Source organism: Vigna umbellata, chromosome 5 (assembly GCF_029865625.1).
Source record: "Vigna umbellata cultivar VRB3 chromosome 5, Vumbellata_1.0, whole genome shotgun sequence".
Lineage (NCBI taxonomy): Eukaryota > Viridiplantae > Streptophyta > Magnoliopsida > Fabales > Fabaceae > Vigna > Vigna umbellata.
This window is the reverse complement of record NC_142169.1, coordinates 16404011-16430081: the sequence shown is the minus strand read 5'-3', so window position 1 is coordinate 16430081 and position 26071 is coordinate 16404011. Positions and strand designations below refer to the sequence as shown.

General features: G+C 37.6%; 1 protein-coding gene across 9 annotated transcripts in view; it reads left to right on the top strand.

Moving 5' to 3' along the window:
* The window catches only part of HEMG2 (Flavin containing amine oxidoreductase family), a 31748-nt gene extending 8804 nt beyond the window's left edge, over positions 1–22944 (top strand). For 4 of the 9 annotated variants that reach the window (XM_088116480.1, XM_088116479.1, XM_047322444.2 and 1 more), the window contains exons 7-18: positions 6907–6983; positions 7095–7131; positions 7928–7993; positions 12517–12557; positions 19562–19694; positions 19791–19958; positions 20718–20792; positions 21038–21161; positions 21251–21359; positions 21611–21685; positions 21767–21873; positions 22255–22944. In XM_088116480.1, coding sequence (XP_087972606.1) covers positions 6907–6983; positions 7095–7131; positions 7928–7993; positions 12517–12557; positions 19562–19694; positions 19791–19958; positions 20718–20792; positions 21038–21161; positions 21251–21359; positions 21611–21685; positions 21767–21873; positions 22255–22361 — 1119 coding nt within the window. In that variant the 3' untranslated portion in view covers positions 22362–22944. Of the gene's footprint in view, positions 1–6906; positions 6984–7094; positions 7132–7927; positions 7994–12516; positions 12558–19561; positions 19695–19790; positions 19959–20717; positions 20793–21037; positions 21162–21250; positions 21409–21610; positions 21686–21766; positions 21879–22254 lie in introns of those variants that run through there. The other 5 variants (XR_015786922.1, XR_015786923.1, XM_088116481.1 and 2 more) reach the window with 5 other exon arrangements.
* Positions 22945–26071: the final 3127 nt, after the last annotated feature.

Sequence of the window (26071 nt, the reverse complement as noted above, 5' to 3'; positions counted from 1 at the left end):
AGGACGATGCGTGCGATCACACATGTGCCTAAACCCTTAAAACATTTTTTTGTAATTTCAATTAAGAAAGAGAAAAGGTTTTCAGCACAAGGACGATGCGTGCGATCACACATGTGCCTAAACCTTCAAAACATATTTTTGTAATTTTAATTAAGAAAGGGAAAAGGATTTTAGCACAAGGACGATGTGTGCGATCACACATGTGCCTAAACCTTCAAAACGTATTTTGATAAATTCCTTTATTTAAATTGTAAATATTGCATTATTAAATATTTTAGGATAGGTAGATATCTAGAATAAGTAGATAGAACAAAATAAAAATGAAAATAAAAATAAAAGAAATAAATAAAACAAATGAGATAAGATAGACAAAAATAAATGAAATAGAATAAAATGAAATAAGGAAAACAAATAAAAAATAACGAGCGTTGGGGGATCATGAGCGGACGTTGGGAAAGGGCTGAATGACGAGCGCTCGTTGGGGACGAGCGTTCGGTTTGGAGTTGAATGACGAGCGCTCGTTGGGACGAGCGTTCGTTGGGGACGAACGTTCGTTGGGAAAGGGTTGAATGACGAGCGCTCGTTGGGGACGAGCGTTCGGTTAGGAGTTGAATGACGAGCGCTCGCTGGGGACGAGCGTTCGGTTTGGAGTTGAATGACGAGCGCTCGCTGGGACGAGCGTTCGTTGTTGGCGTTGAATGACGAGCGCTCGCTGGGACGAGCATTCGTTGGGGACGAACGTTCGTTGGGAAAGGGCTGAATGACGAGCGCTCGTTGGGGACGAGCGTTCGTTGGGGACGAACGTTCGTTGGGAAAGGGCTGAATGACGAGCGCTCGTTGGGGACGAGCGTTCGGTCAGGAGTTGAATGACGAGCGCTCGTTGGATCGAGCGTTCGTTGTTGTCGTTGAATGACGAGCGTTCTCTGTGTACGAGCGTTCGTTGTTGGCGAGCGTTCGGTTGGGAGTTGGTCACCAAATGGTCCGTCCAAGAAGTGGACGGACAGACGTTCGTTGAGGAGGTAGGGGACGAACGTTCGTTGGGAAAGGGCTGAATGACGAGCGCTCGTTGGGGACGAGCGTTCGTTGGGGACGAACATTCGTTGGGAAAGGGCTGAATGACGAGCGCTCGTTGGGGACGAGCGTTCGGTCAGGAGTTGAATGACGAGCGTTCGTTGTTGTCGTTGAATGACGAGCGTTCGCTGTGTACGAGCGTTCGTTGTTGGCGAGCGTTCGGTTGGGAGTTGGTCACCAAATGGTCCGTCCAAGAAGTGGACGGACAGACGTTCGTTGAGGAGGTAGGGGACGAACGTTCTAAAAAGGCTTAACGTGCGTTATTTTTGGGCTTGGCCCACCCGGCTGTTTTCTAACCTAGAATTCCCTTAGGGGTTCTCTCACTCTACACCTGCCTCCCTCCATCGAGACCCAGGTCTCTTTCTCTCTGACCAGGAAAGCCTAGGGCTGGGAGGCACGCCGCCGCCACCTCGGCTGGAACCGGCCACCGCCAGTTGCTTCCGGTCTCTTTCCCTCTCTTCTCCTCGTCGCGCACGACGGAGGAACTCTAGCGTTCCTGTGCCATGCCGTCGCTGCCCTCGATAGAGCCACCGCCACCACGGTTGGACCTACCACTTCCGATGGTTATGCCGAAAAAGTTTGGGATTGAGGTGTGGTGTAATGGGTTTTGTTGATGACTGTGTTGTGAGTGGGGGGAAGGATGATAGGGTTCTGAGGATGGGAGAAAAGAGAGGAGAAGAAGGGTTTTGTGATGGTGAATGGTGGTGCTGGGGATTTCACGGTGGTGATTAGTTTGAAGTGGCTGTTGCACTCGGTGGTGGAGGTTGTAGGAAAAAGATGGTCTTGCGGTTTGAATGGGGAACGGTGAGGGAGATTCACGGTGGCTGAGTCAATTCTCGCGTGGGAAAGATGTTGAAGCTACTGTTTTGGTGATTGGATCAGCCGAATTGAAATTGTAGAATTTATGGCGGCTTGGCTATCTCTGGTTTTGTGACTTTCTCCTTGCAGGTTTGGATGGAGCAAAAGAGAAGGAAACCACTTATGTGATAATGGCAGGAAGGCGACAATGGGATTATGAAGGAGAGGATGCGTCGTGTAGTAGCTACTGAGGTATAATTGCAGGGAGTATAGTAAGGGGAAATGTGGGATTTGAGGATGATACAAAGCAGATCAGAGAAGAAACGTACATAATCCGTGAATGGGTGAATGGGTAGGTTCCTCGATGGAGGTGTTCACGGGTGCTGGAGATGATGGAGAGGAGTGGAGAATCAGAGGGGTTGATGGAAGCTTGCGAGGGAGGGAGACAAAGGTAGGAGTAGGGAAATGGACGAAGATGGTTAAGGGTAGGATGAGGCTGGGGTGGTGAGTCTATTTTGGTGTTCTCTGTTCGTGACCTTGGGTGCCTCAGGGGCTGAAATATGATAATGACGATGGTGGTTGTTTGCTGGCTATGCAGATGCGAAATGGGAGCTGGAGCCCTACGTGAAAGACAGCCTATTCGGTCTAGTCAACCGAAGGAAGACAATATAATGGGGATCACAACTCGCATTAAGGTGATGCGAGCATGAATCTTGGATGTAAATGAATGGAATAGGGGATGAAATAGCAGGGTAAACGAAAATTCACACCAGTATGACTATGAACGAATGCGGATAACATAAATTAGGGATACTTACCTTCAATGAAACGATTAGGCCTCTCCTTCCTCTATTGTGGACTTGTTTTTGCTTTTCCTCTGCTCTTCCCCCCACTTGCACACTCCTCCCCCTCCTTTTTTTTCAGCAATTGATTTCTCTCCTTTGATGAAGGCCCCCGTAGCTCCTCCCAAAATCCCCCTTTCTCTATGCTTTTTTTTTTCTTTCTGTGCCACCCTGCCATTCCGTATATCAAATCGTGTATGTGCCATGCAGGCTCCAAAACGTCTCTGCCATCCCAAAACGTGCCTTGTCCTTGCCTGCTCCCAAAACCAGTTTGTCTCCCACAGCAGGAAACCGTTTTCCTCCATCGTGTCCCCTCGCCAATTTGTCCTTTTCTCATTTTTTGATTCATTTCATTTTTTTTTTATTTATATATTTTTTTTTAATTTTATTTTATTTTAAAACCTTTTAACTAATAATAATTATGAAAAGATAAAAATTTAAGAAAAATAAGAATTAAAATGAAAACGAAGAATTAAAAGAAAATAAAAATAAATAATAAATAAATAAATAAAAGGAAAAAAAGTAAAATAAATGAAAGAGATAGAATAAAAACAAAATAAGCAATAAAGAAAAAGGGTAATAAAACAATAAGATAAAATAAATAGAACTAAAAAAGAAATAGGTAAATGAATAATAAAAAGGTTAAATATGTGACAACCAAAATGCAATAAAACTATAAAAATAATCCGGACGAAATTGGGTATTGACAGGATTTATAAAAGATTCACTCACTGTTCATCTTCTTTCTCGCACTCTCGCATTCTATCTCGTTCGATCTCGCCTTTCGTCGCTTTCTCGTCCATCAGGTTCGCAGTCCGCCGCGTCGTCGATCTCGACTTTCGAACTCAGCCTCCGTCGCGCCGTCGATCTCAACGTTCGACCTTGCCTCTGTCGCACCTTCGTTCTCATCGTTCTGTAAGTGCAAACCCTCTATCACGTTCGACCTTGCCTCCCTCACATATATTTTAAACACTTTCTGGCACTCACAGGCACTGCAACATGATTTTTTTTATTGATTTTAAGTTAAGTTGATGTCACGGGCCAACAACATATTTTTTAAACATTTTTATGGCACTGCAATACTTTGGGTTCACGTCACGGGCACTGCAACTTGTAATATTTTATTGATTTTAAGTAAAGTTGAGTTCACGGGCACTGCAACTTATAATATTTTATTGATTTTAAGTAAAGTTGATGTTACGGGCACTGTACTACAGCAAATATTTTTTTAATAATTTTATGTGGGGTTCATTGGTATGCAACAGCAACACGTATTTTAAATATTGTTTTGTTTTCCAGCTGCAACATAATAGTATGTTACGGGCACTGCACCACTTTACAACATCATTCCTTTTATTTTTTTCAAAAATAAAGTGTTGCATACTGCATTGTTAAAAAACCGTGCTGCCACAATATTTTTAAACTTTTGGACATTTTATGAACAATATTTCTATGAACTTATGTATTTCAATTTATATAATTTTGTTATCTTATTTGAATTAGAATGTTATTTATATTTTTTTCATACAAAGTAAACTCTTACGAGTTTACGAGTCGAGTTTACTGGACTCTCACGAGTTTACGTAAACTCTCGAGTTTGACAACCTTGTTCCCAACAACTACGAAGTGACGTACTTCAAGTGTCAACTATTTTGTTTCCTACAACTCCTACAACCGAGTCTGACCTCTCAATTGTTCTTCGTAAAGGTATACATTCTACTTCTAATCCCTTGCCACATTATATTGCTTTGAATTATCATAGATTATCTTCTTTTTATACTTGCCTTTCGTCTATTTTTTGTGTGTCCATCCCTAACTTTGTCAATAATGCCTTAGCCCATCCTGGTTGGCGTTAGACCATGGTAGATGAACTATGTGCTATTCATAATAGTGGAACTTGGGAGCTTGTCCAATAACCGTATGGAAAATCTGTTGTTGGTTGCAGGTGGAATTTTGCTATCAAAATTGGTTTTGATGGTACTATTGATTGCCTCAAAGTTCCACTTGTACCCAAAGGCTACACCCAAATTTTAGGATTGGATTCTGGTGATACTTTTCTCCTGTGGCAAAGATGGCTTTTGTTCGTTTATTTCTCGCCATGGCTACTCTTCAACAATGGCCTCTTTATTATCTGGATGTCAAAAATGCTTTCCATAATGGAAATATGTAGGAAGAAATTTATATGGAGCAACATCCCGAATTTGTTGCTCAGGGGCAGTCTTCTAGATTGGTATGTCGTCTTCGCAAATCTTTATTGGGCCTAATACATAGGGTCTGGTTTGGCAAATTGTGGCATTGTTCAACAATTTGGTGTGATTTGAAGTGAGACAGATCATTCAGTCTTTTATCGTCACTCAAGTGTTGCATATGCCTATTTGATAGTATATGTTGATGACTTTGTTCTTATAGGCAGTGACCACCATGGCATCTCCCAGATGAGTCAACACATTTGCCATCATTTTCAGACCAAAGATTTAGGCAAACTCAGATACTTCTTGGCTATTGAGGTAGCATAATCCAACAATGATATTGTTATATCTCAAAGGAAGTATGCATTGGATATTTTGGAGGAAACTGGGTTGATTCAAAATTTGTTGACACATCTGTGGATCCTAATACAAAGCTCCTACCATATCAGGGATAACCTAATTTAGATCATGAGCATTATAGAAGATTGGTTGGGAAATTAAATTACCTTCCAGTTACTCATCCTAACTTTTCCTTTACAATTAGTATGTTGAGCCAATTTCTCAATTCTCCAAGTGAAGATCATTGGAATATAGTCATCCATATATTAAAGTACATTAAAGGATATCTTGGAAAAGGTTTGTTATATGGTTTCAATAACCATACAAAAGTTGTTTGCAATTCATATGTTGATTAGGTATGATTTCCTTCTGATAGAAGATCTACTTCTAGGTATTGTGTTTCCATTGGTGGTAACTTGATTTCTTGAAAGAACAAAAAACAAAGTGTTATAGCAAGATCTAGTGCAAAAGCAAAATATAGAGCTATGACCTCAATCACTTGTGAACTTGTTTGGCTTATGCAATTGCTTAAAGAGTTACAATTTGGAGATGTTAACCAAAATGACACTTATATGTGACAATCGACTGACTCTTCAATCAATTTCATGAGAGGACTAACCACATTAAGATTGACTGTCATTTAGTTCAAAAGAAGATTGTATCTAGAGATATCAAGACTGAGTTCATGAACTCAAATGATTAATTAGCATATATTTTTACTAAGTCTGTAAGGGGATCGAGAATTAATTATTTTTGTAACAAGCTTGGAACATACGATTCATATGCACCAGTTTGTGGGAGAGTGTTAGATATATTACATTTTATGTTAATTAGGGAAACATAGACATTTTATATTATTTGATATTGGTAGAAATTGTTGATTTTGTTTGTAACAATATCTTCTATTTACTATATTTATGTTTGGTTGCAATATATAGTTGTATCATTCTTCATTATAAATATATTACTTTATATGTATTTTAGACACAAGGGAAATTAACCCTATACCTAGTTTTTCTCTATATTCAACACCTACAAATCTGTAACAGCTCATTACATTCTAACAAGATCTTCTACTAAGAATATCAAACATGGGAATCTGCCATTAGATGTACTCAACAAAGTTGATGGCCAAACTCTGAAACTAGAAAATAGTGTTTTGGAATTTGGATTAATTTAATCATAAGGGAAAATTAGAGATTGTTTTTCATGCTGTTTGTTCCTTATCTTTTTCCTTTTTTTCTGGTACTGTTAGTGGTATTCATTACCCCTTTAAATATATTACTTTATATGTATTTTAGACACAAGGCAAATTAATCCTATACCTAGTTTTTCTCTATATTCAACACCTACAAATCTGTAACAGCTCATTACATTCTAACAAGATCTTCTGCTAAGAATATCAAACATGGGAATCTGCCATTAGATGTAATCAACAAAGTTGATAGCCAAACTCTGAAACTAGAAAAAAGTATTTTGGAATTTGGATTAAATTAATCATAAGGGAAATTTAGAGATGTTTTCATGCTGTTTGTTCCTTATCTTTTTCCTTTTTTTCTGGTACTGTTAGTGGTTTTCATTACCCCTTTGAAATGTAGCCAACCAAACCTACTCATTCATCCAGCTTCAACAGGATAACTTGTCTACTTAACTTTCTAAATTTGCAGATCCAGGTCATTTTTGAACCATTCTTGTGGAAAAGAAGTGTCTCCTCTAATGTGTGTGATGAAAATTCTGAGGAAAGGTTCAATAAACCTCAATTAATGGCATCCAAGTTCAACAAAACTATACTCTGTTATTTTTTATAATATAAGAAGTAATATCTGTAGCTTTTGTTCTGTTTTCTTTCTTGCAGTGTTGGAGGGTTCTTTGAACGTCATTTTGGTAAAGAGGTATAAGCCACACTGCAATAGCCATCATTGATTAGCTGTTTTTCTTCTTGTGACTAACATGATATATACTTGCAATGTAAATTTCATACATCTTCAATCATGATATTTTGGTAAAACTACAACTTGAAAAAGATTAAAATGAGTGAGATAAGATTTTATTGAATTAATTTTTGAAACAGAAAATCAACCTTTATATATAGAGAGCTTTAGCCTTAAATTGAATGAAATTTAAAGTTATTGCTAAAATACCAACTTGAAAAAAATAAATTGAATGAGAAGATTTTATTAAATTAATTTTTGAAACATTACATCAGCTTCTATATATAGAGAACTCTAACTTTAATGGAGCAATTACAAAAAGATCTCTAAAGTCTTCTAACACCTTCTAGCAGCACACTTGTAATTAATTACAATATCCTATTTTAGCTGGTCAACTATATTTTCTCGTGCATCAGCACTACACTCACAGTCCCTCTATTTTATTTAATTTGTTCAACTTCATCCCTCTATTATCCAAATGTTCATTGAGGTCCTCTAGTTGCCCAAATATATGTAATATAGTCCATTCTGCCTGTCTTTTCCACCCATTACTGTCGTATATGACTAGGCTAATGTTGTTGGCAAGAAAATCAAACAAAAAGAGCCACATTGGATTGGAGGATCACATTAAGCATTTAAACACTAGTGATCAAGTTGAACAAATTAAAAGGAAGAGGGACCAAAAGAGTAATCTAGCCTAATATTTGTTGTGTGGATTGGAGTGTTATATGCCTTATCCTAACAAAACTATTTGAAGGTTGTGGACTATTTGATTGATCCTTTTGTTGCGGGCACCAGTGCAACAGATCCTGAATCACTTTCTGTGAGTTATTTCTCATAAATGAATTCATTTCTACATTATTTCATATTTCATGCCTTCAAGTTTGAATTTTGGTACAAAAAAAAAGTCCAGTTTTGATGTTATTTAGATTGGATGTTCAACTTCAGATTGAAATAGAAAAATATATTTCTAGAGGGCTTAATTGATCCCTCTCACAATCTTCTATTTATAATAAAGAATTGATACAAGAGTACATGGAAGATTAAGGGGCTGCACTACACCTAGGTGCAGAACTAGGTACTACTATAGATACAACTCATAAAAACTAGCACACTACACCCTAAGTAGGCTTAATAATGATACATAAATGTAATTATTCTAACAGTACCCCTCAAGCTGGAGCATATAGATTGTATGTACCAAGCTTGGAACAAATGAACTCAATCTGAGGAGCCCTTAATGACTTGGTCAACACATCTGCAAGTTGGTCATCTGATCCAACAAACTCAGTACATATTTCTTTTGTCAACAACTTTTCATGAACAAAATGACAATCAATTTCTATATGTTTAGTTATCTCGTGAAACATTGGATTTGAGGCAATGTGGAAAGCAACTTGATTATCGCAATACATCTTCATAGTCTGGATGTCAAAGAAGTTAAGTTCTTGAAGGAACTACTTCACCCATATAAGTTCACATGTTAGTGACACCATTGCCCTATACTCGGCTTCAGTGGTTGATTGAGCTACTACATTTTGTTTCTTACTTTTCTATGAAATAATGTTTGCTCCCAGAAAAACAAAATATTTGGTAGTAGACAATCTATCAATAGGCGAACCTGCCCAATCTGCATCACAGTACCCAGAGACCTGAATGTTTCCTTTATCTTCATATAACAAGCCCTGCCCGAGAGCCTTTTTGACATACCTTAGAATGCGAATAATAGCATTCCAATGGTCAACTCATGGAGGCTGCATAAACTGACTAACAACTCAAACTGGAAAAGATAGATCCTACCTTGTAATAGTGAGATAAATTAGTTTTCCAACCAGCTTCCTATACCTCACTGGATCGGAGAATAATTCACCTTTCTTTGTCCTTAATTTATGATTTGGGTCCATAGGATTGTCTACTGGTCTACAATCAATCATGCTTATTTCTTGTAATATATCAAGAGCATACTTCTTTTGGGAGATTACAACTCCATCTTTTGACTGAGCTACTTTAATGCCTAAAAAGTATTTGAGACTTCCAAGATCCTTGGTTTGAAAATGTCTACACAAGTACTCCTTCAGTTGAGATATTCCAGCAATATCATTTCCTGTAATGACTATATCATCATCTTACACTATTAAGTAAACACATTTCCCAAGAAATATATGACAGTAAAAAACCAAATGGTTTGCTTCACTGTGTTTTAGCCCAAGTTTTTGAACAATGAAGCTAAACTTTCCAAACCAAGCACGAGGTGATTGCTTGAAGCCATATAGAGATCGATGCAATTTACATACCATACCAGACTCCCCTTGAGCAACAAACCCAGGAGGTTGCTCCATATAAACTTCTTCCTCAAGATCACCATGAAGGAAGGCATTCTTGATATCCAATTGATGAAGTGTGCTAGTGACGAATTGCTGCCATGGCAAAGAAGAGGCGACTAGTAGTCATCTTGGCTACAGGAGAGAAAGTGTCACAATAAGCAAGACCATAAACCTGGGTGTACCCTTTTGTAACTAATTGGGCTTCAGCCGATCAATTTCACCATCAAGGCCAACTTTAATTGCATATAGCTATTGGCAACCAATTCCCTTTTTGACTGGCGGAAGGGGCACGAGCTCCCAAGTATTACTGTGGTCAAGAGCATGCACTTTTGCAACCATTATTTTTCTAGTTGACATGACTCATATTCTAAGGTCTGCAGACCATTAAGTTCAGGACACATTTTTTAATTATGACAAACGAGGATAACCAAGCCGATCATGTAGCATTTTTAGATTAGAAGCAGCAACACAGGACATCCTTGGACGAGATCCAAAATAATATAATCTTGTAGCTTCATATCCTTCTCCAATCTGTCTCCCTGAACCATGCTTCTGTATAATAAAAGATTTGTGATTGAAAGTTATTGAACAATTTAACATTTTGGTTAAATGGCTTAAGGAAATTAAATTGAAAGGACAATTAGAGACAAAAAGAACAAAGTTTAGATTTAAGGGAGGGGGACAGGGAAACATGACTGACTCCTTTTGAGGAAGTTTTAGAACCATTTGCAAGGGTTATGAAATGAGGTTTTTCTTGAAAGGAAATGGTTGAGAACAAAGAGGTATTACCATAAATGTGATCAGTAGCACATGAGTCAATTGCCCATGAATTTTGACCTTCCATGGATTAAGAAATGCAGGTTGTTGATGTATGGGAGTTTGAGCCTTCGATATTGGCGGTTTTGGAAGGAAAACCATGCAAGGAGTAGTAATTCTCATGAGTGTGACCCATCCTTTTATAGTATTTCCATTGAGGACGTCCCCGACCTCCTCGTCCTCCTCCTCTGGTGCCATGTCCTCCTCTTCCTCGTGTGGCAACCATGACAGATGGTTCCACTAGTTCATGAGCTTCCTGAGTTTGAGGCACTGGGACACGAAGAAGGTGTGTGGTCAAGGTTTCCATGGAAGGGACCTTATAACTGGTCAGAAGTTGATCTCTGATATGATCAAAGTCTGGATGTAGAGCACAAAAGATCAACACCATATAATATTTGTCCAATTTCTTCTTGATATCCTCCAAAGAGTCACATCCAAAACATCCTCAGTTCTTCGACAACAAATTGGGCTTCAGTAATGAAGGACAACATATCATGGTCTGCCATTTTAAGAGATGCAAGCTTGTTTGTTGTGTCATAGAGACATTGAATATCGTTGACATAAAGGCTTTGAGCTTTCTTTCAAAAGGAATGACATGTTTTGAAATCTCTAAGAGACATAAGAAGTTTGGGTTTCACTCATTGCCATAACAGGTCACACAACTTGAATTATGCTTGTTTACACTGATAAGCTTTTTCAACATGTACATGGCATCTTGCTCAAGGTGAATATAATGTCCTTGGCCAAGAAACCATATTTCGACGGCAGCAACCAAGATAGGTAATTTTTGCCATTTAGCTTCTCAAAAGTAATTGAGGGACTTCTAGAGAATGAAATGACACTTCCAGACGCCATTTTTGATCAAGGGTCAAAGAAATAGCCAGGAAAACCGAAAACCCTAGGTGACTTTCCATAAGGGTGGCTTCTAGACATTATCAGAACGAAGTTTTGAGGGTCAGAACAGAGAGAGAAAGGTCTGGTGACAGCTATGGAGGTGACGCAGTGACGTTCTGACAAACAGAAAGCAGTGCATGAAAAACATGCACCTGTTCATGGCACACAAAGATGATGCACGTGGCGGCGTGTGGAGCAGAACTGGATTTCGGCACTGGCGGGGTTGGTCGTCGTGTGGAGAGACGAACCAGATCCGGTGGTCACTGGACGAAACTGTGACGACGGATGGCAGCGGACTATGATGAATGGTGGCGGACTACGACAAAGCGGCAGAGAACCGTGGTTGATAGTGCTGGATGGTTACAAAGTGCAGTGAGCAGCTGCAAATAGAGGTAGATAGTAGCAAAACAACGCCGAACAATGGCGGGCAATGACATACAACACTGGTCAGTTGCAGACAACAATGACAGGTTTCGACAGAGGAGACTAGACGAAAACCAGAGCGAGATCGACCCGCTTTGATACCAACTTGATATTAAAACTGAAAAATGTATTTCTAGAGGGTTTAATTGATCCCTCTCATAAACTTCTATTTATAATAAAGAACTAATTCAAGAGTACATGGAAGATTAAAGAACTGCATGCAGAACTAGGTACTACTATAGATACCACTTATAAAAACTAGCACACTAAGCCCTAAGTAGGCTTAATGATGATACATAGATGTAATTATTCTACAAGTTCATATAGGATAGTTAACTTTGCTTTTGGAAATTGTAGTGATAAAGACTTGAAAGAATAGTAAGTCGCCCAACTCTTTAAGGCCAACCATCGTCAATCCTATACCAAATTCTTCTTTCACATTCCCTGTCTTGCCCTTATATTTTACCGTGTTACCTTTATTCGTTCCCTTGCTTTCCTACTAAACACCTGCCACTCCTACAAAATTGATTTAGCCCACTCCCCTTTCTGTCCGCTATTCAAATCAGGTTTGATGTATTGGGTCTAACACTATGACCTAGTAAGAGTATATGAGGAATATAGGCTGCTCTAACAAAGAGAAGGAGAAATCATATTGTGTCCTACTGGCGATCAAACGCATCAACTGTATGATAGCATGTGCTATTGGTGTTGGGGTCAAAGACCCTGGTCACACCAAAATTTTAGATTGTTTTTATCTTGTAATTTTAACTAGTTTTCAAGGGAGGTAAATTCCACCTGAAATATTTTACGAGACCAGATAGGATCAACAAATATTTTTAGTTGTCATAACTTTTGTCTTTAAATTACTTGTTTAATCTATTTCCAACAGATGCGCCATTTTTTTCCCGAGCTGTGGAATTTGGAGAAGAGGTATTGGCTGTAACTTTCTTTTAGCACTCTTAGATTATTTTGTCTAATGCTTTTTGTTATAATTGTTGTGAATAGCATAGTAATTAGAAAAAAGAAAATTCAGAATCTTTCTATTCATTTCAGCATATTTTTATTTCCGTATTTTCAAGTATTTGATTATTACAAATGGAGATAATGAGAATGTAATTGGTGAGACTCCTATCAACAAAATAATTCTTTATTTCCTTGCATTTTTATTGGAACATTTTTATTTGTTTCCGAATTATATCCTTACTTTTATAGGATATCAAATCTTCTCTTTGGTCCAATAAAAATAAATTTTCCATGTCTCAAAAACACTTAATTTCAGCATACTACCTTTCTTTCTTATAGATTAACACAGTATCAAAGTCTTTTTTTAAAACTCTGTTGCCCTAGTAGATCTATTGTCTTGGAGCATATGTTTTTTGGTGAACCTTTCTTCCAAGTTTGCGTTCATTTTTCCAGCATCGCCTCTGTTGAGTTTTCTAGTGAAGTTTCTGGTGCCCACCATTTTCTTTGCCACAGATAGGGTTAGGATCACACCACGCCAACCATCCAAATACCTGTACAAACCACCCATCTAGGCCCTCATGCATGACTATTCTATGGCTCTCCTTAAGTTATTTTATTATTAGTATTTTTGTCAAGTTTCAAGAAAAAATGTCTTTCAATGTCTCATAAACCTCTAGAATAGATTCTCGCTCATTTTGTCACCATATTTTTAGTATTGAGAGGATGGACAGGTTTAACTACCACTTGGGTTTCTGAATTTGGGTTATGGTGAAGTGGGTTGGACCAGAATCCCATCTCTCTCCATTTAATGAATTTGTTCCTATAGAAGTGAATAATAGATAAAGATTGATGCTCTTTATAGAATTGTATATGTTCTGAATGAATTGTGTGTCTAATGCAAATCACTCCGCATGTATTTATAGCATAATAGAAAATCAATTATAATAAATATACCTAATAATTAGGAATCAATCATCCTAATTTCCTAGATTATGTAACTCCTAATTTCTTAGAAATCTTAACAGTTGATTTCATTCTAACACTCCCCTTCAAGCTAGAGCATATGTTATATATACCAAGCTTGTTACAAATGTATAAATCCGAGGGCCTCTAAGGGACTTGCTGAACATGTCAGCTAGTTGATTGTTGGAGTTGACAAAATCAATACGAACAATAGCGGAAGCCATGGAAAAAAGTATCAGAAATGGCCTAAAACCAATTGTCGAGGTGTGAGGTAGCCGGGATGGAGCACAGTCGGTCGAGTTGGAGCACGATCAGTTGGGTTGGAGTACAGTCGGCCGAGTTGGAGCATAGTGGGTTGGGTTGGAGCACAATCGGCCAGGTTAGAGCACGGTTGTCCGGTTGGAGCACGGTTGGCCAGGTTGGAGCACGGTCGGTCGGGTTGGAGCATGGTCGGCCAGGTTGGAGCGGTGAATGAAGTGTGGTGGTCTCTGGATGTCGTCTGAGGAAGTCAGTTTCAATCGTTGTGGTCGCCGGAGGAAAACAATGCTTGGCGATAAAGAGAAGGGGCACATTATGCTCGATGGTGGATAGAGGCTGCAGACAACAATGAAAGAGGCATTGTAGAAAACTGAAATTAGGAGAGTAGACAAATGTTCAAAGACAATTTTTACGGCCGCCGACAGTTACTGGCTACAACGAACGACAAAGACAGTGGTGGAAGAAACTCAAAGAACCCGACTCTGATACCATATAGAATTGTATATGTTCTGAATGAATTGTGTGTGTAATGCAGACCACACAACATGTATTTATAGCATTATACATAATAAATTATAATAAATTAGGAATCAATCATCCAATTTCCTAGATTATGTAACGCCTAATCCCTTAGAAATCTGTAATAGTTGATTTCATTCTAACACTCCCCCTCAAGCTGGAGCATATATGTTATATGTACCAAGCTTGTTACAAATGTACTAAATCTGAGGGCCCTCAAGGGACTTGTTGAACATGTTAGCTAGTTGATTGTTAGAGTTGACAATATCAGTAGGAATGGCAGGGGAAGCCATGGAAAAAAGTATCGAAAATGGCCAAAAAAGCACTGCCAAGGTGTGAGGTAGCTGGGATGGAGCATGGTCGGTTGGGTTGGAGCACAGTCGGTTGGGTAGGAGCACGGTCGTTGGGTTGGAGCGCAGTTGGCTGGGTTGGAGCACGGTCGGCCGGGTCAGAGCGGTGCATGAAGGGTGGTGGTCTCTGGAAGAAGCCGATCTCGATCGTAGGGGTAGTTGCAGGAAGCTGGTCTCGATTGCGGTGGTCACGGGAGGAAAAGGATGCTCGGTGACAGGGAAAAGGGGCACTGATAGGAAGTTGAGAGTGTATGTAAGGAGGAAGAGAGGTTAGTCAACTGTTAGTTAACAGTTAGAGGGAGTTAGTTGCCTAACTGTGTTAACAGTTAGGAAGAGCGGGAATATACCTTTGTATAAATTGTTGAGATGGGGAGAGGAGAGGGACTTCTGGCAATTCAAGTGTATGAACAGACTGTTTAGTCTTGTTGGGGGGCGATTAGGCTCCCTTATTGCTTCATTCTTGTATTCTTTCTTGGAGATCAATAAAATCAGAGGTTATGCAGAACTTTTGCGCTGTTTGCGTGTGTTAGTTGGGTGAAAGATAAGGTTTCTTTATCAGAAACCTATCAATTTGGTCCGACCTGCCGGATTCAAATTTTGTGGACGCTGCGGTGAAGAGATGGAGACGACGACGGAGGCAAGATTAGAAGCGATTGAGATAACGGTGGAGGGAATGAAGGCGGAGTCGATGGCGGTACGTCGCGATTTACAACAAATTATGAAAATTCTGGAAAAACAGGGAAATCACGCGGAGAGCAGTTCGGAGGGTAGCTCCGTGAATGATAACCGACACAGAGGGAATGAGGAGACCGGAGGCGGTGGAAGCGGCGAAAGAAGTGGAGTGCAAAAGCCTTGGAGGAAGAGGGGTGATTATCCGACTGAAGGAGGTGGATGTGGAGGAAGAGTTCCATGTTTTTGAGTTGGGGGGCGTCGACGTTATTTTGGGGGTTGCATGGTTGGCTAAATTGGGCGAAGTTCGGACTAATTGGGGTAGCATGACAATGGAATATAATGTGGGGATAAAAAGATCACGATCAAGGGTGATCCAGCCCTATCGCGCCAGCTGGTGAAAGCGAGATCTTTGTGGAAGCTGGGAGATAACGCTGAGTCAGGAGCATTAGTGTGGGGTCTAAGTGCAATAGAGACAGCTGAAGACGGTGAGTGGGGAACAAATGCGACAGGCCAGCAGCATGAGTCCGTTTTCCAGCCCGATCATCCTCGTGAAGAAGAAGATGGGAGTTGGTGCTTTTGTGTAGATTGCAGAGCCCTGAACAAGGCCACTGTATCGGACAAATTCCCTATTCTGGTGATAGAGGAGCTGCTGGACGAATTAAGAGGGGTCAGGTACTTCTCAAAGATCGATTTGAAAGCTGGGTACCACCAGATCAAGATGGAGGAAGAGGACGTAGCCAAGGCAGCCTTCCGCACCCACCTGGGACACTTCGAGTTTCTCGTGATGCCATTCAGACTTACGAATGCGCCGGCCACTTTTCAGAGTACAATGAACCAGCTGTTACAACCGTATCTTAGGAAATGGATGCTGGTGTTTTTCGACGATATTCTTGTCTATAGTCCAAACTGGGTGGATCATTTAAAGCAGCTGGGTATCGTGATGCAGCTGCTGGACCGAAATGGGTGGGTGGCCAACCGGAAAAAGTGTGACTTTGGAAGAAGGAAGATACGTTACTTGGGCCATCAAATTTCCGAACAAGGGGTGGAAATGGACGGGGATAAAATTAGAGCGGTGGTTGAATGGGAAGAACCTAGAAACTTAAAAGCGTTGAGAGGGTTCCTGGGGCTCACCGTTACTATCGGAGGTTCGTAGCCGGCTATGGAAAAATAGCAAAACCATTAACAGAGTTACTCAAAAAGGGAAGATTCACGTGGAATGAGCAGGCGAAGCAAGCTATGGATGAATTAGAGGCAGCTATCACGTCGGGCCCCGTGTTGGAGTTACCCGATTTCAACCAGGAGTTCCATATTGAGAGTGATGCCTCAGGTGGAGGAGTAGGTGCCGTGCTGACCCAGAACAGGAGACCCATCGCCTTCTACAGTAAGGCCTTGTCGGAGAACACCTTAAGTAAATCGATCTACGAGAAGGAGTTAATGGCTTTGGTGTTAGCCATCCAACACTGGAGACTGTACTTGGTGGGAAGATTTAGCAACAATCAAGGACCAATTTCCGGAGTTCAACCTTGAGGACAAGGTTGAAAAGGGAGGGGAGGGTAATGATAGGAAGTTGAGAGTGTATGTAAGGAGGAAGAGAGGTTAGTCAACTGTTAGTTAACAGTTAGAGGGAGTTAGTTGCCTAACTGTGTTAACAGTTAGGAAGAGCGGGAATATACCTTTGTATAAATTGTTGAGATGGGGAGAGGAGAGGGACTTTTGGCAATTCAAGTGTATGAACAGACTGTTTAGTCTTGTTGGGGGGAGATTAGGCTCCCTTATTGCTTCATTCTTGTATTCTTTCTTGGAGATCAATAAAATCAGAGGTTATGCAGAAATTTTGCTCTGTTTGCGTGTGTTAGTTGGGTGAAAGATAAGGTTTCTTTATCAGAAACCTATCAGGCACACTATGCCTGACAGTGGACAGAGGCAGCAGTGAAATAAGCACTACAGACATCTGAAATTAAGAGAGCAAACAAGTGTTGAAAGACAATTTTTACAATTGATGGCAGCCGCTTGGCACTGCGGCAAAGACAGTGGTGGAAGAAATTCAGTGAACCTAGCTCTAATACCATATAGAATTGTATATGTTCTGAATAAATTGTGTGTCTAATGAAGACCACACAACATGTATTTATAGCATAATACATAATCAATTATAAAAAAATATAGGTAATAATTAGGAATCAATCATCCTAATTTCCTAGATTAAACGCCTAATTCTCTAGAAATCTGTAACAGTTGATTTCATTTTAACACTTAATTATATAGTGTTATTAAATCCGTCATTCTCATAACATACCAATCCAGAAGACTTCCCCAAGCAACAAAACCTAGAGGTTGTTCCATATAAGTTTTTTCCTAAACAGTTGACTAACATATTCACTAAGTTCAAGAAGATCAATCGTCAGTAATATATGTAGCAAACTGACTACATATGACTTATATGCTCCAACTTGAGGTGACAAGATCAAGTGTTAGAAAAAATAGAGGGTAATAACATTAGTCACTTGAAAACTCATGGCTGAAACCACTCAAAACACTTAAATTTGAAGAAAGTTCCCGAGTGCACCTTTTATGTCACAACTAGATAGCATTGTACATTGCATCTAATCCTGTTTATCCATAGAGGACCAAACATATTGAGATAGATCCTCATTTCGTAAGAAAATTCATGGAGTTTAGAGACATCACAACTAAATTTGTCAATTTTACTAACTTGCTAAACACATTCACCAAGTTTTAAAGAGGACCAAAAATCAATTATATGTGGACTAAGCTAGGCACATATGGCTTGTACGCTCCCACTTGAAGAGGAATATTATAATTACTAGGATCTTTTGTTTATTTTCATATTGTATCTGTTGGGAAGTCTCACATCGGCTAGAGATAAGACTAGTTTATAGTATATATGTAGGTGCAAACCTCACCTTACAAGTCAATTTTGTGGGGTTGAGTTAGGTTTAAATTCCAATTCTTAACATGGTATCAGAGTTAGGTTGAAAGCCTATCTTAGTGAGTTTTGTGTTTTTTGGGCATATCATTCCATCCACTATCAGGTCGTTATCAGGTCGCTATCGAACCACCCATTAATGTCTAGTCCCATGCTTGAGATGTATATACCTCAACATGAGAGGGGTGTGTTGGAAGTCCCACATCGACTAGAAATTTATACTATATATGTGGATGAAAACCTCACCCTACAAGTCAATTTTGTGGAGTCGAGTTAGGTTTAAAGCCACTTCTTAACGGTATCATATCTTCATTATTAGAGGATATCGAGTCTCCTCTATTTATTGCTTTGATTCATTTTTCTCAACATAAATAAATATTCATGTTGTTTTAGAAACACAATTTCAGTTCAATGTCTCTCTCTTTATTATAGTTTAACAGTTTGTATTCTTTTTAATTTATAATTTCAATCTGGTTGATATTTTACGTGATATATGTTTAATATTCAGTATGGAGGTCCATTTACTTCCTCTTTTTGCAAATTAATTGGTGTCTGATCTCTTATAGAATACAACTTGTGGTTATGATAATTTGTTATAGATAAAAAAATTGTCTAAATATTTCACACTGCATGCTATTAAACATGGCACATCTATGTCACATTGACTTTGCTTCATCGTTGCTATTTCAAGTAGATATCATTCCTTTTATATGTTGTAAAATTAAACTGACATTTGGGCTTATGCACTTGGGTAAGAGACTCTGCCTTGACTAGTAGGTACAAGTACAACATTTAGTCTAGTGATAAGCATTGGATTCAAAAGTTGTTTCTAAGGAAGTGAACTTTAAATGTAGTTTAACCTTGCAATATTGGTTTGTTATTATATATTATAATTTAGTCATATCTCTAATCATTGATGGATATTCAAATATTTGTAGGTAGTCTGAATAGTGAGTGATGTGATAGGTCCAACGAACATCACTAGGATAGACTCTAAATCCTTTTTAGGAAGTTAATTTTAAGACTAACTTCACAAAAACGGTTAGATTGTAAGTATGGTTTGTACCCACTTATATATTATAACTTGATTATATTTCTAGTTGATATAGGATCTTCAACATTGTTGAAACCATAACTCTTTAAACAACTGAGCATTCTGCTCTTTTCAAGTAAATTTTAGGTGTAGGAGTTGTGGGGTAGTCTCCTTAGAATGTAAGGTATAATTTTCTTTTTAGTTCATGGTGGATATTCTATATTTTCAGGTTTGGTTCCGTTATTGCCGGGGCATTGCAATCTAAGTTTTTTGACAAAAAGGAAAAAACTGGAGAAAATAAGACTGCACTAAAAAAGAACAAACACAAGCGTGGTTCATTTTCTTTCCAGGGTGGGATGCAGGTACTGAATTGTTGTACAAATATATCTCGTCTGAGACAATCCTGTGCTGTGCTTGATCTCCTCTGGCTGTTATCTTTATGATGTTATCCAGCGCAGACACTAACAGATACACTGTGCAAAGAGCTTGGGAAAGAAAACCTCAAATTAAATTCAAAGGTTTTGACATTAGCTTATGGTCATGATGAAAGTTCCTCATCACCAAACTGGTCTATTACTTGTGTTTCTAACCAAAGCACTCAAGATATTGATGCAGTAATCATGACGGTTAGTGTGGTTATCTTCCTTTATCCCTTTCCATTCTTTCACTAGATCTTTAGATGTAGCAACTGAAAGTTTTGCTGAATATGTGAACATGAGTATATGACTAAAATTGAACCAAAGTAAGGCAAAGATTTTCATAATATGTGAGCTGGTGTTCATGTGAATGAAAGTTTGAATTTCAGATAAAAAGTAGGATAAACTAAACAAAAGAACGTTTCGTAAGAAAAAAATAAAAGGCAATATCATTTCATTGCTATTCTTCTTGTCACATAGCCATGAAAAGGTTGAAACAAATAAACAATTTTGTTCAACGGAAACCTTCAAGTTCTTGCAATTAATTATTAAGTGGTATTGCTATATATCTGAATGCATCTTTGTTTGTAATGTACTAATTTCTGTTGACCAATGCTAATGTCACCTGTTATTTCACGTTGCTCAAAATTAAATATAAATATTATTTAAGGGAACTCTGACTTAGAATATGTTACAATTGTGCTACAATCTCTGTAGATGGAAAGCAGGGTTGTAGATTTATTCTTATAAATATGCTATTTGTAACCTAGTAATTTATACAGAAGTTGGGGTATTTTGCAACATTTATTTTCCTTTTCTAAAAGTGTGATATGATTCTTTTGTTGTATTAGTTTCTGAACTTTTATTTCGGAGCTTACACTTTTCTTCAGCGAAACATATATCACGATTTTAGTTACTACAACCAGTGACTTCAATTTCTGATGATTGTTTTGTGTGATAATAATATAGGCTCCTCTATGTAATGTCAAGGATATCAAGATTACAAAAAGGAGAATTCCCTTTCCACTTAGTTTTCTTCCCGAGGTATTTACCATTTCAACTTGACTTGGAGTTTGATTACTTCAAAATTTATTTGTTTGCAAATATAAAGCCCCATGCTAAGGCCTAAGTCCATTATTAAGAATGTGAAAGGGGTTGTCAAAGCAAATCTATAGTCACCTGAATCTTAAAGGTTTTATCATGCTTATCTTTTAGGGGACATCCAATAAATATTTTTACATTCTATTAGTTATTGTTTTCGAAACAGCATCTCACAAACCCTGTCGCAGATAAGCTATGTGCCAATCTCAGTCATGATTACTGCCTTCAGAAAGGAGAATGTAAAGAGGCCTTTGGAGGGTTTTGGAGTTCTTGTTCCTTCTAAAGAGAGACAAAATGGTTTAAAAACACTTGGTAATGTTTCCATGTGTTCATGGTTGTAAATATCTAAATTAGGTTATAACTATTTTTTGATGTAACTGCTAAAGTATCTTTCTCAACAGGTACGCTTTTTTCCTCGATGATGTTTCCAGATCGTGCACCTAGTGATTTTTATCTCTATACCACTTTCGTTGGCGGAACCCAAAACGGGGAACTGGCTCAAGCTTCAACGTACTTTTGCTGTAGTTGTAATCATATATTTTACTGACCAGAACCATGAGTATATCTTGTCACTATCTTTGTCTCGTCACTCCTTTTCGACTAATTTTTATCTTCAACTCCTATTCAATAAGTTATAATAACTTAGAAGTGACAATAGATATATTGGTATAGTAATACATGTCAAAAACCGTATATAATATCCTGTTGACTTGTCTTTTTTTGTATATCTTTCTAATAGTTAGTTTGCTTGTTTACTGTAGTGATGAACTTCAGAAAATTGTTACTTCTGACCTGAGAAAGTTGTTGGGAGCAAAGGGGGAACCAACATTTGTTAAGTATGTCTTCAGTATATTTTCATTAATTTTCTTTTATATTATATTTTATCCTTGTAAGTTCTAAATTATGCTAAATGACAGTCATATTTACTGGAATAAAGGCTTTCCTTTGTACGGACGTAACTATGGATCAGTTCTTGAAGCAATTGATAAGATGGAAAAAGATCTTCCTGGATTTTTCTTTGCGGGTAAATAATGATTGATCTTTTTCTTCTAAAATTCCATTTGAAATCAGGTGAAGCCACTTGTGGGTGTTAAGTCGCAAATGCTAATGTTATGTGCCGACCTTTTGATGCATTCATGTAGATTTAATATTATGTGGAATAGGTTAAAAACGTGCACATAGCATTAATTTTTAATGCCCATCTGATTAAACAACAGCTTAAATAAGTTCTTATTTAATTGGTATTTGTCATGCAAATTGGAAGTTATTCTGAAGAACTTAACGATAATTGTAAGTTCTTGCAAACATTTACTCAAGATCTTGTCATAACATTAGGCAAATAAACCGTATATAAGCTCTTTCAAATGCACCGTAAATTCTTATGCTTTAATGACGAACTTCGTAGGTAACCAGAAAGGAGGACTCTCAGTTGGCAAAGCAATTTCCTCAGGTTGGCAAGCAGCTGACCTTGTAATATCCTACCTCAACTCTGTTTCAGACAAGAGTGCCTGACAAATGATATACAGTGGATGTGGGAGTTGGGAAAGTTGTGCTTTCTATTATCAAATTTGTTTAATTAACATCTTATTTCGGCACTTGTAAACGATGTAATAATTACGTGTTGCACAATGCTGCAGTCCCCAATTCATTTGGTAAAAGCAAGTTAATTAAGAGATTTTGTGGCATCTGTGTGTGTGTGTGTGTGGCGGGCCCAACAAAGTGGATGTGTGCTGGTTGTGCAGATGCTTGAAGATGGGAGAATGTGTTGATGAATGACCTGGACAAGAAGGAGTTGGCCAGACTGGCCCAATAAAGACGCTAGTCCCCACGCTGGCAGACGCTTGGTTGATGTTGGGCCTCGCTGTGTAGATGTTGATGGTTGTGGGCATGCACGTTCTGGCCCATGATGATGCACAAATCATTGGATGCTTGCCCAAAGAAGAAAAGACCGAAAATGAAAATACTAAACCTATATACATTTCTACATTTATTTATATATTTACAAAGAAATTGAAAATTGGTTTAGTCATTGCCCATGTTGCAAACCCTTATGGTGAATTTCATCATCTATCAAATGCTTTAAAAAGCTTAGTTATTTTTTTTTTTAACTTGAGAAGCATGCCTCACAAATCTAGAAGAACACAACCAAACTATGTGAAACTTACTACATTTAATAATGAATGGATAAATTTTTTCAACCTTTTCTTCCCAAGTTAAGTATGACATTGGAACTTCTCTACAAAAATTTGGAATGTCATTCTCAGCTCTTAAACGCAACTCATTCTCACTATAGCTATAATAGAAACGATCATAATCCCAAAAATGATCATGCAAACTAGAATGATAGAAGTTTCCATTTTGGTAACTAATTTGAAGTTCATTTCTACTATGAAAGGTGGATGTTTCTCTAGTGTACCTTCTTCTATTGGATGACTCAACCTGTTGTTTTTCTCTCCTTTGTTCAATCATAAACTTAGTAAACATACTCTCTAACTTACTTTTTGTGTAAGTTCATACCTAAGATGTAAGTCCTCTTGACTATCTCTTGCAGTACCATGAACACTTGAATGAGAATGATCACTCATGTTGTAAAGTTTAAAATATTTTCACAAAGGTTTTCAAAACACTTTACAACTATGAGTGAGAAAGGTTTTCACAATTAAACTTTTTGTTTTTGATTGATGATTTCATAAGAGAAACAATAGAGTAAGAATGTTCCAAGTAGCTCCTAGGAAGGAGTGGTGAGTCATAATAGACAAGCTTAAAAACCAAGTCCTTCCTATGCAAAGTTTCCTTAGATTACCCTTACCTAAAACCAAAGAAAGGTTTATCTAAGATGCTTTCAAACAACCTAAGTACCACGAAAACTTAAAAGATAAACAAGACAATGTAAATAAGGAAAGTAAAAGGAATTGAATGCTATGTAACAAGTAAACTAACGGCGCTATATGAAGATGCAAATGACACTTAAGAGCCACTTGATACACCTTACTTCTAAGAGTGGAAACTAAACTATTACACAATTTTAGTAATGAAGATGAAATTGTACCAAAGACATTTTCCTAAGACACCAAGCAAATAAGAAAATGAAACCAAAAAAATTACAAGAACACAAAGGTTCTATGATACAAAACAACAAATAAAAGTGCAAAAATAGCTACTAAACTCTTCGTATCTTGTAGTGTTTATCCCCTCTTTATGTTCACTCCAAATCAATGTAAGAAATCCTTCTTCCTAAGTCCAAAGAAATTCTTCTATTAGCCTTCTTTCAAGCCTTCAAGATGCTACCTTCAAAGTTAGTTAAACTCCCAAAAGAAAACACCAACCAAATCTGATTTCAAGCACCAAAGAGGCCAAAGAATGAAAGCAACAAAAGCACAATTTGAAAGCTAAACTCAAATGGAGTAAGATGAGACAATACTTCAAAGAAAGCCGGAAATGATAAACAAAAATTTAAAGGTATCAATTAGGTAAGAACTCAAAAGGAATCCCTAACGAAATGTGCTAGAATAGATGAATAAAACCAAAATAAAATAAGAATACAAGACCAATCAAATTATCCAAGGCAAAACACTTGCTGGAAAAATGCAAACAAAACTTAAAATTCAAGTCCAAAATTCAGTTTCTTATTGTTGTTGTGTCCATTTCTTTTGGTAATTTTTTTTTCACTTCTTTTGTCCCTTTTCTTTTTTTTTTTGATTGATGGATCTTCTATTTTTATCAATTTTTCAGAACACAACAAGCATCATAATCTTTGCACAACTCATATTCAAAAGCAAGGCTAATTCAAGGGTGTATGTGGGAAATCCTAAGGAATCAAATGATCTTTTGACAACTAAAAAAATGACTGAATGGAAACCTAATACTAAGAAATTGTTTAGGAACTAATAAGAAGTATGAATACATTTATAAAATGGAAAGAAAACATAGAAAAACCCAAAACATCAAAATCCAAAATTTCAGGCTAAAAGTGGACAATTATGACCTTTGCTCAATGTTTTACCCATAACATTTTCTATAGAGCTCTAAATGAGATAATTTTTTCCTAGAAAATAGAATCAAAGAGCTTTCCATTGACATATAGAATGTATCATTTATATTTCTGATCTGGTTGCAGTTAATTTTTGAAAATTGAAGTTTAGACAGCTCTTTGCGCTAGATTTCAGAAAATGGGTAGGCTTCAAGTTTTCAATGTTTTCATTTTTTCTCTTTTTCAACAAAGATGTGATGAAATATATGGATATACAAGACTTAGTACAAAACAATAGGATCATAAAATCAAAGAAAATGACTCAAAAGAGGACTCAAACCCATGACACAAACCCATAAACTTTGCACACATACAAATAGAAAAATTAGAAATTTTAGGCACACAACATGGATATGTGTGTACAATTACTATTATGATTTGTATAGATGTTGGTTGCTTTGATTGATTGTTTGGTTGAATATTCATTTTGCCTCGGGTTGTTTAGATTTGTGTTGGGCTGTGGAGAAAGTTAGAGATAGTAATGGATAAGGAAGGGTTGTGTGGATAAACTTTGAGAGTACCACGGGGTTGTCAAGAGTAGAGAATGGTTTGAGTTGGTTGGAATATCCTTGAGATTAGGGTATCTATTTCTCCTATGTGTTAGGAAGGAGCACTCTTTAGACTGTGTGAGGTAATAAGAGTGAGTTTGAGTACCATACCATTTAATATATGTGACATGTTGAAGAGAGGAAAGTTGTTTAGCCTTATAAGGGAAATTGGTCCTTACTATGTGTGTACTTAACCACCCATTTTGGATATTAGTTTGTGTGACTTTAGTCTGTGTGACATTAGACCATTGAAAGGATTTTGTATGACATTAGTCTGTGTAAAGTTAGCCACCAAGAGAAAAGTAGCAAAAGAGAGTTGTGGGTTATGAATGCTTGGTTTATTGAGTGATTTTTTTGGTTGAATAGCTTGTTTGTTTGTGGTTGTGTGTTATTTATTTAATTGGTAAACTTTATAATGTTTATGTTTGATTTCTTAGCTCACCCATATTTGTTTGTGTATATGGCGATGATCATATAACATTTGTGTTATATGGGAGCAGATGTAGATATTACAGTTGCGAAAGGAAAATGTTATGTTGGGTTTCATACGAATTATATTCTTTTAGGAAAAGGATTTTAAGAATTTATGTATTGGTTTACAATTGAATTTTAATATTTTATTTTATTAAATGTATTCAATTTAT